The 13,159-nt window shown below is 36.0% G+C and overlaps 1 protein-coding gene across 1 annotated transcript; it reads left to right on the forward strand.

Moving 5' to 3' along the window:
- Nucleotides 1-3,709: 3,709 nt before the first annotated feature.
- LOC104165831 (diacylglycerol kinase eta-like) lies at nt 3,710-12,707 on the forward strand (the record flags this gene model as incomplete). Its single annotated transcript, XM_009705587.1, has 4 exons — nt 3,710-3,814; nt 4,142-4,274; nt 11,353-11,459; nt 12,582-12,707. Coding segments are annotated over 4 exons (471 nt in total), but the record flags the coding sequence as incomplete, so codon positions are not given.
- Nucleotides 12,708-13,159: the final 452 nt, after the last annotated feature.

Here is a 13,159-nt window from a genome sequence, read left to right on the forward strand (position 1 = left end):
ATCTGCTTGATTTATTTATTTTTAAGGCCTTTTGTCTGTCTTCATCCTTCTTGATTTGTCTCCTGCTTTGTCAGCGTGTGAACCATTAGCACCTGAGTTCCTCCAAAATTTAAGAGTTTCCTCATTCTTATGTTACATCAGTGATCTTCCAGTGGTTCTTGTGACACTTCATTTCTCATTGCATTATACAATTTCTTTTTGTCTGTTGAGAGTTTAGCATATTCAGTGATATATAAATAATAATATTTTGGGCAGTGAGCATTAACTTAAAAAAAAGGTAATGTGTAATAGAAGAAAAGATACAGGACTTTGAATATGACTACATGCAATGAGATAAGATTACTAGTAAAATCCAAATTTACATGGCTGGAAAAGTGTTTTAAGGGCAATTAAATCCATTTAAATTTTGCTTATGTCTGCATACAGGTTCAACTGTCTTTAATGAATGCACTCTAAACATCCTACTTAAGTTAGTTAATCATAGCTTTCTGTAAGCATCCATAAGAAAGCATACCCTCTGTGTAAATGCAAATAAGAAGGTATAGGAAGTCATTCTCCATTTAGGACAAGCAAGAACAGCTATACTGAGTTAGTCTAAAGCTCATAAAACCATACTGAATCAAAGTAGTATAATAATAGTAGCAGGTACTCAAGAAAGGAGTCTAAGCAGCAGAACATGTGCAGTGATTCTTCTTCTTATGTAACTTCCCAATGTTCACTCATTGTTGGATTTTGAGGACTTGCCAATTTGAAGGTTTTGGATATTTTGTTTTATAGTATATGATGCATCTATTAGTGATGAATTTGTCAAATACCTTTTTAGACATTTATACTTCTGGTCTCCTCAACATGATTTGGCAATACTTCTTCTTGTGTAACTTCCCAATGTTCACTCGTTGGATTTTGAGGACTTGCCAATTTGAAGGTTTTGGATGTTTTGTTTTATAGTATATGATGCATCTATTAGTGATGAATTTGTCAAATACCTTTTTAGACATTTATACTTCTGGTCTCCTCAACATGATTTGGCAATACTTTTAAAATCTAAATCATGTGTTACATTTAGGAAAAAAACACTTGTTGTTTGCTAATCATTTCCTTGGTTCCTTGAGTTCTTATGTTACATGAAATATCTACTAAATAATGAGAGTACATCTTCTCCATGATTTTTAGACTGAAATAGATGAACACCTAAATGGACTGCTTAGTTTCTCTTTTTTTCTTTCTTTTTTTTTTTTTAAGAAAAATTCCAAGCATTGTTGATTTTTTTTGCGTATAATGCATTTTGTCTTTTTTCATGTTATCATAGATCTTCTTGAAGTTTGTTGTTAAAAATATGTAAATCAAAGAGAATAATGTAGTTTAATCATCATGTTATAGATGCTGTATTTACAAATGTGTATGTCCTCCAACTTACCACCTTATAGCACTAATAATAATTGAACGTACATTCATGTGATCATCGGTATATAGTCTACCTTTTAGATTGTTGAAATGCTCTGAACTTTATTAAGTCTATTATGCTCTGAATTTAATAAGAAGTTGGGTTATAGGAATTTCTGGTATGTTTACATGCATTAGTTAACAATGTTTGGTGACATGATTTGATTACCAATACAATGGTGAGTAGTACCTTTTGAGATGGCCTTTGGTGTCCCACCTGGTTTGCTTATAGCTGCTGTTCTGAGTGCTGTGGTCCTCTGTCATATTTACCTGCCCTGTGCCGATGCTTCGGATACCAAAGGGCATCTCCATTGGCACTAGATAACTATGTGTGAAGAACTGGCCTTGATTTTGGGAGAGTGGGGGCACGCACAGGGGATTTCTGTAATCAGTAGTATTAAAGACATGAGTAATATAAATAAATATTACTAGAAAAGATCAAGATTGTCAGGAGTCTTCAGCAATAAATGCAGCTGTTGTTGCTTAGTGGCATTCACAACATCTGCTTACAGGTTAGGATCAGTAATGAGCATGGGGGAAGCATGGATGCAAAGTGCAGAGTTTTGGGTGAACTTGTCCTTACTTAGCCCATATTATAATTTCATACTATATAATGGGAAATAATCTGGTGGGTGTATTTGCCCAAATAAGATTTCTGAGTCCATTGAAACCTGGAAATTCCAGCAGAATGCTGATTGTTGTTGGAGCCAGGGTTATATTATGTTTTAATGGCTTTTCTGGGCTTCATTTGATGACCTGGCCTAGAAAAACATTTTGAAGTAATAAAGCGTCTGTTTGGCTCCAAGCTAATGAGAGAAGCATTGCTCTTTGCATTAACTGTTCTTTAGGAAGAGCTGCGGAGAGCTACTAATAAACCTTATTAAAAAGCTTAAGCAAGATTGAAGAAAATCGAAAACAGAGAAACTATTCCATTCCATGTGAAGTGAGTACATAAAAAAAAAAGGGAGGGGGTGAAAGCAAGCCAACAGGAGTTTTGCCTCTCCTCCATGTGACTTGCAGCAAGCTGCAAGTCACTTACCTTGCCTCTGAGACATGTTAAAGTGCAGCTCAGTTTAATGAAGAAGTGGATAGGACAAATCAAGGCTAGAGACTATTTACAGCAGAGACTGGGTAAGTAAATGCGGCTGTAGATAAGTGTTTTCTAATATTGTGCAAATGTTACAATATCTAGCCTGTAGCATTTAAAACAACACTCAGAGCTATCATTGGTGGTCCTTTGTTTTGCTTAAGTAATTTCCAAGTGTGGGTAGTACGTACTGTGCAATAGATTTATGCATAAGACTGATAAAGGATTTAATTTTATTTTTCAGACTTCTTTGAACAAAACAAATAACTTTCTTTTAATTTCATGCACTTATTTTGTTTTAAATTCTTTGCTATGTAAGTAACCGCTTCGTCTATTTTAGTGCAGTACTGAAAATAATTTCAGTGGGAGTTAGCTGATAGTTTCTAGTGCCTTCCTGTTATTTTAATTATTTTTGTACTGGTGAGGGAGAGGGGAAAACAGCTTATGCTCTGAACCTCCTAGATACAGCATTTTCAGATTTCTAGAATCCAACTCCAGACCACTGAAAACTCCCCGGCATCAACTTGTTTCAGGAATTTGTTCAGCCATCCTAGTAGGATATGTTTTCAGCTGTTTGCTTTTGTTTTCTGTGTCTCTTTATAAAGATTTGTATGTGTTCTTATGCTGAGTTTTTAATAGAACATTCTGTTTTAAATTTGTGTATTTTTAAATTTATGTAACTTTAGTATCAATATACAAGATAGAGAAATACGATGAAAGCTTTTGTTGTTGTTTAAGACTTCCAGGCTTTTGATTTTGATACATTTTTCTCTCTAGCAATTGGAATGGACCTTGCAGCTGTTACAATGCTGTTATGAAATAGGATTGCAATCTTAGTCAATTAGTAATTTCCAGAAGGGTTATTTTAGCAGTTGCAGTGCCTGCCATTTGAGTATTTAAATCTGAGTGCATAAACACAGTGCTGAGAAAGAGGAGTGATCAATATAGATTGTAAAGACCTATACTGAAGCTTGATTTGAATCTTGGGAACTGAAAAAGGAAGAGCAAACTCCTTTGTTGTTGGTAGTGTATTAAAGAAAATATTTTCAAGTGTTTAATATTTTGTGATCTAGGGTGTGTGTTCCTTTTGCATCATCTCACAAGAAAGAGTACTTTAAATATTATAGTCTATGATGATTTTTACTATCTGGATTAATCAGAATATGTTATCTTTTTCAGATAATTACTCCATTTAGGAGGCTAATATTGTGTGCTGAGAACAGAAAAGAAATGGAGGACTGGATAAGCTCTCTGAAGTCCGTTCAGTCCAGAGAACACTATGAGGTAAGTTGACATCCCTCTTGGTGCAACCTGTTCTAGCTCAACAGATCAAGCTACGGGACACAGAACTGAAGTATTCACCCTCCTTAGTGTGAAAAGTATGTCTAATGCCAAAGTGAAGCTTCATGTTAAGACCTTTACTAGCAAAATGAGAGCTTATTATCACACTTTCGTTTAGAAGTTTGGAGGGAGAGCAGGCTAAATACCCTTTGGAAAACACTTTTGGTGAACATTGCATTGTTGTCCCCTGTAATATGGAACCATAAGTAATTTCAGTCACCGTAGCTGTGTTCTGTACTTGCAAATTTGTCTTAACTTCTCCTTTACTAGACCGCACAGTTTAATGTGGAACATTTCTCAGGGATGCATAACTGGTACGCCTGCTCCCATGCCCGACCTACCTTCTGTAACGTGTGTAGAGAGAGCCTCTCCGGAGTCACTTCTCACGGCCTGTCTTGTGAAGGTAAAATAAACACTTTCTTCCTCCTGTTTATAGTGCTGCGTATGTAGACAAATGGCTGAAAGTTTGAAACGAGTAATGATTCTGAAAATAATGAGTAAGAAAAAGCCTGAAGGGAAAAATCTATTCACTAGAGTAACTTTCTTCTAGGCAGCGGGACTGCTAATGATCTGGCTCACCTTCTTCATGCTCCAGGTGCCTTTTTCTAACTCATCTCAATAAAATGGTTCCTTTTGCTGCAGCAACCAGTTTGGAATATGCTGGGTGGACAGTTTGCAAGAAAAGATAGGATTCATTTGATTTGCCTGTCAAAAATGTGAAACAAAATAGTCTGGTTTGCAGAATCAGCCTGAGGAAAAAAGTCATAATGGTAGTTTCTGCCCCAAATCTATAAAAATTCTTAAGACTTTGTTCATTGGTATGACCTCTTCCCCTTCCAATTCTTGTTTGCTCTGTTGCTGCTGCCTGATCCTGCAGTACAAGCAGGACGGATGAGGACAGATTATTGTTTTAAAAATTCTCTCATGCAGTGAAGGGTTAGAGATGTGGATACATTTGCGTTTTGATGGTTCAACAGATGAAGTTCAGCACAAAGAAAAAGGAGGTGTGACTAAGACTTCAGCATTAAGCTTATCTGGAGAAATGATATTTTGCAAACAAATATTTATAATAAACCTGAAACAGCTTATTTGTTTTCTGCTGCAAGTTCTATGAAAAAGTGGTAATAAGGCTGCTTGTGTTAGAATCCAGCAGAAAATAAAGCATCCATGTGACCTTATCATATATATGAAATTTAGAGATAATTAATTGCCAAAATAGCTAACTGTCCAGAAAAAGTTACAGTCACACCATTCAAAACTTGATTTTTTTGGATGCATGTTACCCAACTGCAAATGCATTTCTGTTACTGATGCTGTTATAATACTTGAGGTCTGAGCATAATAATGTGTGTTAAGGAAATCTTACAAAGGAAACATTAACCTACTGTCCTGAATTGTCCGTGCTTTTAATGTAGCTAATAGTGCAGTTGCCGAGGAATGGGATGAACCCGTTTCATAGAAATTAGAAGTAGCATAGTTACTTTCAGCTTCTCTGGTGTATGTTCTCCACTGCGTATAAGTCGTTTGGACAGTTTTAAGGCAATTACGGTATTTTCAATGTCTGATGTTGGCAGATGGAAATACCACGCGCTTAACTAAAATGCAGTTGTCTTACCTCTGTGTACAAATACAGTTATATTTGCTCAGACAAAGGAAAGGAAAGACTTCTTTCCTTTCATTAAGAATTTATCCTTTCATAAGTTAATGTTATAGCTATTTTAAAAGGCTGTTTAGCAAGAATTATTCTTGTAAGGTTATCAATGTTAATGGTTGTAGTTCATTGCTTTCTTTTTTTTCAGTGTCTTATTTTGCTTCTAAGTATGGTTTTAATTTCCAAGGTGTTGGTGTTAACTTTACATTAAGGAAGTCGTCTTAATTTCCAGATTTGGAGTTTGTCACTTTCTGCATAACTTTTTACAAACTAATGCTACATTTATCAACATTTCTGATGCTAGTTGTTCTTTCAGCAGTTTTTATGAAAGGCTTGTGGAGGTAGTTTGGATTTGCTTTCACTGATCCACAGTTTCGTAAACGTGTATGACCTGGGTTGTTTTATATGTACATACTATGATATTCTTTTATCTATTCATAAGTTTACCTTCTCTTACTTTGTAGCTACTAGTTTATATCTATTTTCTTTGGGTTTTTTCTAGGTATTTTTTAAAATAAAAGGAGAACTTTTAATTATGCATCTAATCTAAATCATTTAACAGTGGGCTCTTTGACTGGAATACTCAAACTTTGTCCCTGATTCTGTATACCTGTAAAAACCTGTGTTAACCATCCTTAATTTCTTCATCTAAGAAGTGCATTTTGGTTTGATAGTAGTTCTTTCTCTGAAATTCTTATGTGAGTGAGTTCATAGTTACTTGCTTCTGCCATGTGCACTTCTAATGCATTTCACCATCTATTTTTTTGACTTACCCTGTGTTGGCAGTATAGACTGTTTGAGGAGATGATGTAGGAAGTATGGAGTCTAAGATTCCCCAGGCATGTTCTGCACTACTTTTTCTCATTACATCTTTAAAAAAAACTGTTTAAATATTCATGCCTGGCATCTGAAACCTCTAGCACTGATTTACGCTGGGAATCCATTTATATCTATACTAAATTCAGTTATTTGTATGGTCATTGATCCCAGGCTACTCTATTATGTCTTGTATTTTTAAAGCATGAGAGGCTTCTTCTCAAGAGATATTGGAGCTCTTTCTCCTCTCAGTGGTTTGGGTTACTGGCACACCAAGTTATCATGAAAGTAGCTTAGAGCCTTTGTACTCATTGTGGTCTGATTCTTGACTGTTAACTGTAGGCAAAAATACAAATAAATCCCATTGCTGATATTTTGCAGCTTACAAGAAGATCAGTCCTGTAATATTTTGTTCTCTTAGATCTGCTGATCTCCAACAGCGCTACACAACTGTTTTTTTCAGCCTGACCACACAACAAGCCTCGTTTCTTTTGGAGATAAGATGGGTGCCTTCTTTTTACAGGGCACCTTCCCTTTCAGTAGCCTTTGGCAAAGGTTGACTAAATTAATTTCAAGGCACCCTGAAGATACTCCTGTAAGTTTTATGGAAGCCAGTGCAGGAGAAGAGAGTTTGTTAATACCTTTGCTAGGGATAAAAACGTACTGTGAACTTGTGCCTTTTTAGAAGTTGAAGAATTGGTATGTGTATCAAACTGAAGATATAAATTCATATCAAACCAGGCTTCACTCCTTCTACTGCTCAACAAATAATTGACTTTTAAAAAATTTAATCATGCAGTCCTTTGAGATGCAATGCTATTCCTCCCACTAGTTCCTTCTTTTGTGTCTTCTCAAAAGGTAATCTACTCTTCAGATCTGGTTCTGTGTATTGTGTTGCTGTAGCTAGCTCTAAAGGACTGATGTCTGCAACATTCATCCACAGTCTTTACTAGGACAGAGAAATTATAATTTTTTTGCCTTACTTTGGAAATTAGTCCAAACTAGCTGAATCAAGTAAGGCTTTTGTTCTTTATGCTCCTCAAATTTTTCTCTTATTCAGGGTTTAACTTGCTATATGCTTAGGAGTCTAAGCCTAAGAAATTGTCAGGTAAATACAGGGATACATAGAATATTTAGGCAAAGAAACCTAAAAAACTATAGATCATTACCTACAGAAACTCTTTCAAAGCTCTCTAGCCTCAGTTAGTCTGTATTAATACCACATTTCTATTCAAGTCATTGCCAGTGGTACACTGCATTTATGATTATTCTCAAAGATGTATTTCTTCATATAGTGTTTTCATTATCATGACTGAATCTTGATTGTTGAATATCAAATATACCTAATAAGCTGGAGATGGCAGTTTAAATGAGATGCTTTCTCCTGTGATGAATTGCACAAACTAACAATCTTGAAAGAACACTTTAGAATCGTGAAGTCGAGCAATAAGAAAATACTGGGATTAAATTGCCTCTGCAAATGCACTTTGTGCACCTGGTCTTTTTTCATTATGATTGTTTTTTTTTCCCCACAAACCCCTGTTCTTCTGACCCACTGCACAGGGTATTGTACGTGCACTACTTGGGTAGTTGGCTCCAGGATTTTTGCCACATTGTCTGTACAGACTGGAGGGTGAATAGTGAATGAAGCTGTCAGGAAGAGAAGGGACATTCATTGTTAAAGAATGAAAGAATAATAGAAAACTGTGTTCTGGGACTTTGTATCACACTGTGGCCCTCTGTAATCCTGGGGAAATCACTTAAATAAGATTTTTTTATCAAATCAGTGGTTGTGTGTTGTTTATAATTTGGGACCTGTATCACAGAAATGCTGAGTTTTCTGTAACTGCAAAAATCAGTTGAAGCTGTTCTGAATTCACTGATACTTTGAAGATATACAATATTGAAAAAAAAAAAAGTCTTAATTGTCATAGTACTGAGCATCATAATAATAATAATAATAGTAATTTTAAAAGACCAGGAAGAAATGCATATTGGTGTCTAAAAAGCAGTATTTCTTTAGCTTTTGGTAAATAAGGCAAATACCTGTTGAAAATTATTATGAACAAGAGTATGGCACAGCTGCATACCTATCAAGAACCATCCATTGCATGCAGTGAATAAAGGTCCTATTCTTAAAAAAGTTAGTGATCATGTAACTGAAGGCTTTACACCTGCATACGGAAGCTGTATTGCAAAATTAAATTGCATGAGTAACTTTGTAGTACTTGACTTTGTAATATGAGTATTCTTTTAGCACTCTGTTTGTAATGTTAAATTAACTTAAGAGTTATTTATTTGGGTGAAAATAGTAAAAACTACCAAGAAGCTGCTGAATTTTATCCTTTATAACACAGACGTAGCTTCAAATTGGAGTGAAGTTAGGTTGCTGTTTTCACGTGAGTCACTCCGTTTTCACTGTGACTTGTCCATCTATCATGTGATAGTATTCTTAGAAACAGAACAGCAGGTTTCTTGGAATACCTGAAGACAAATCCTTCCATGTTGATGACTTAAACTATAGATACCAGCTCAAGGATCTTTAGACCAGTTTCAAAAAGTTTGGCTTTGGCCTTTGAAGTTGGAAAAGAAACGGTCTGAGCCAGTTCTTCTTTGAGGAACACAGAAGAGAAAATTCATCATAAAATAGGTGGTAGAGTGGTAAGGTTGGGGAAAACAAAATTGAGTGTCCTGCCAGTGTAGTTGAATTAATTGATGGGTGGTTAGAATGAAAGGCCTTTGAGAAAGAAGTGTTGTATAACAAAGGTGTGTATTTTCAGTGCAAGAGACCCTATGATAACATTGAGTAATGTTGACTTTTCTTCATTATAGACAATAATAGCTCTAGATTTAATCACTGTGCCAGACAGCAGATGTTGGTACGACTGTGACAACTGTTTTCTAATTAAGTGGTTCTCTTGGTTGGCTTTCTGAGACCTGCTTCATATTCCAGCTAGAAACATTTACACAGGCAATTAAAATTTAAAATAACGTTCTAAGAATATTCTAGATTTGGTTTTGCTAAATTTTTGCCTTTCTTATCTTTTAACTTTCATTGGCAAAATAATGGCAATTGAAGTCTAGCAGAATGTCTGTATATTTCCAAATGATTTCAGATATCAGACTGATTCATGAATGAGATGCAGTGTCATCTCAGACAAAAGAAATTTGAGATTTGATTTAAATTTTTCCTTTCTATACCCGTCTCTTCTGTACTGCTATGTATTTTGCTCGAAAGTTACATCTGTGTCTTAAGGTCATTGGTTTTGGTAATGTTAAATGCTCAGAGTAACATGAATTGTTGTTTGATGATATTAGGGTTGTAGGGGCGTGACCTACAGAAAGTCAAATCTGAGATTTGGTAAGTTATATACTGTACCGTCAAAGCAAACATTAACTGTCACTTGCCATCCGTGGTGTGGCTTGCTGCAACTCCTGGGTTTGAATTTGTCCTTGCCTTGTTGAGAGAGCAGAGGTTGAATACAGGGTCCTGAGATCTAGTTGAATCATAGCTCAATAGGATTTGAAAATTCCCTTACTTTGTTATGCCTTTGTAATTTGGAATTTCCTATTGCCTCTCATCCCAGATTTGTTGTATTTTGGTCAGTGTGGCAAAGACAAATGCATGTCATTTATGAGTAGGAAGCTGAATTCAGTGGTATATCTTCTCCAAAACATCCAAGTGGCAAAAGTGCTCAGGGCCATCACTTGAAAATGCAGCCTTTATTTCTGTGCTTCTGTGAGAGCTGACTTCTTTAGATGCTTGGAACCTGCTTAGGTTGGCAAACACACAATATGATGCTGAGCTGTTTTGAAAATGTGAGCCTACCCTGTTAGTTGGGGAATATGGGATATTTTTACACTTTGGATCTATGAATGCTGCTTTTCAAAGTGACCAGGGAAGTTACTGTAAAAGCAACAACCCTCCTTTTTCTGTTTCCTTCTCTTTCATTGAGCTAAGCGCATACTTTCGTGCATCTCCCAGAACAGTGAGGATTGCTCTCAAACTCAGATGTTGCTTACATAATCTCAATTCACTTTTTAAATTGATCTGGCAATGGATTAGTGGAATTAAAATGAGAAATTTATGATTCACAAGACCTTTTGTACCATGGCTTAATATTTTTTAAGGGTGGACAAGCAATGGGCCAAAGCTTTTCATAGTTTCCTGTCAAATATTTGTTTGAAAAGAGACTACTACTTCTGGTCTGCTGGCTAGTTCTCATAAACCTTTAATGGTCTTTGCCAAAATAATTTCTGTAATGCACTCTAAAGAGAATGATGTCATGCACTTCCAGTAACAGAAATACCCACAGTTGGGAGCGTCAGTCTGTTTGGTCTAATATGATATCATTAACTAGTCATATTAATTGAGTTGAACAAAGTACTAATGGTTGTTAGATTGTCCAAATGTCTGCCTGTACTACACACTTATGCTAAGTATTCCAATTAGTAGATTCTTAATAAATAAATCAGTAAAAAGTCAGGCTCTTCCTCACAATGTAATCTATTGGAAAATATTGTAACCACCAGTATCCTGAATAAATATATCATCACCTAACCCTTCACTTTCTCAGCTTCTGGGAAAACAGGCATAGTATGGTGCCTGAAAGGGATCCTTTAAGCAAAGAAACAGAGCTCCTGAAGCAAAATACTTCTGTGAAACACTGTCCCATCACCTCTTGGAAATTTAAACCAGTTGTGTCACTGGAGGAACAGAAAAGGCAAAAACACAGTTAGAGATGTATTTGTACCTTGCATTGCACCTGAAAAAATGGGAATTTGAGGACACACTTAATGTGGACTACAGCTAAGCAGTTAAACCTAGTTCAGAGAGTTAAAGCTGGAGTCATTATGAACTGAATTTTCTCTTAGTTGGGTTGTGTCATGTGTGCAACACTAAGTGACATGTACTGGATTGTTTTATGGAATATCTGTGTTTAATTTTTTTAAAGATATGTATCACTGAAATACAGCAAATAACATAGTGTACATGTTTATGTGTGCTTTCCAGTGTGTAAGTTTAAAGCACATAAAAGATGTGCTGTCCGAGCAACAAATAACTGCAAATGGACTACATTAGCCTCAATTGGAAAAGACATAATTGAAGATGAAGATGGTGTAAGTACTATTCATATTTGCGGTATTTTCCAAAGCTGTTTCTTCTTTATGGGGAAAAAAAAATGGCTAAGCATAGAAATATTGCCATGTGACCCATTGAAGTTAATGGTAGGTGACTATATTCCTGAACACTTTTCAAAGATTAGTGTGGTATTTAGAATAAAAATTATATTCCTATCTCACAAGACATAGTATCTGTGGGCACTAGATTGCAGCTGTGTTACAAGATTTTAAAGGCCACATGCAGAGAACCTCTGAAGCTGAAGAATTGCTCCCAGAAGTTCCTACTGCTCTTAAGCAAAGGTGGTATTTTATACTGTTACCGTGCTGTCTTAGCAATCTATTTTGTGTCCTCCTTACCGATAGCTGTTCCCTAGGAGGCCTGTTTGGAATTCACTGATGTGTGGGGCTTTTTTTTACTGATGAAAGCAAGAATTTTAAAATTAGCAGGAGAAATGACAAAAGCTTTTCAGAAGTTTATTGTGATAGATGTTTTATTTTTACAAACACAACTATGTATGTGCCACTGGCATGAAACTTCTTCCTGGAAGGTTAGTACTAAGTTGCATACCTATGAGTGTCCTGATTTGCCCATGGTATTAATGGGACAAAGAGCGCACTGAGTAAAGCTTTGCACTGCATTTACGGACTGCTTTATAGAGCTGTGACTTACCAGCCTTGGTGAGGGGGATACCTAAAGCAACAGAGATATTCTGCTGTCCTGTCTATTCTTCTGAATTTTAGTTATTTTAATTGGTTTATGTCAACATTAAGTGAATGGGTACTTACTTGTATTACAGAGTCTCTAGATTTAACTGCCCCATTGTTTTGTGGTTAGTTGTTACCACAGTACCAGTTGCTGCTAGAACCAATAGTTGAATGAGATGTGTCTCCCTTCCTCAGCTGTCACATTTTCTGCCTAGCGTGTGAACCACCACCATAGTTCACATTCATAGCTGTTGCCTTGTGAGCATCAATGTCACTTATCCTGGTCAGCCGTACCTGCTTCTTTGGTGAAAGGGTAGAGCTGTGGGAAATAATTTAAATCCACCTATATTTGAGAGACAAAAGCCTCTAATTTCTATTTTTGAGTATTTAACTTTTATGACTGCTTCTTCACAGATAGCTATGCCTCACCAGTGGTTAGAGGGTAATCTGCCCGTCAGTGCCAAATGCGCGGTCTGCGACAAGACTTGTGGCAGTGTTTTACGCCTGCAAGATTGGAAGTGCCTTTGGTGTAAAGCTATGGTAGGTGCAATGAACCACGTCCAAGCGTCTAGGATTTTGCCAGCTTTATTGCTTGCCATTATCTTTATTTTGTCATTTCATAACTGTGCTTTTGGATTAGGTAGGAGCAGGCAGATTGTGCAAACTCAGGACTGTTTAACATTCATTATTTCTCATGACTGTCCTACTTGCTTCAGTTATTTTTTAATACACCCACAGATGCAGCTTTTCTTTAATAGGTGGTGTCATTCAGTGTGTTTTCTCTGCCTTCTCCTAACTGATAACTGAAGGCTCAGATGCCTGTTCCATATGCCTGATATTCACATGTTACTTTCTTGTCTCTTTTGTTGTAGATATTGCTGTAATAATATTTTAGTAATATTTGTATTAAGTATATTGATTAATATTTATTAATATTAATGTAGTAATATTTTATTACTGCAAATTCATAGAATCACAGAATGATTTGGTTG

Source organism: Cariama cristata, unplaced genomic scaffold, assembly GCF_000690535.1.
Source record: "Cariama cristata isolate BGI_N322 unplaced genomic scaffold, ASM69053v1 scaffold8520, whole genome shotgun sequence".
NCBI lineage: Eukaryota > Metazoa > Chordata > Aves > Cariamiformes > Cariamidae > Cariama > Cariama cristata.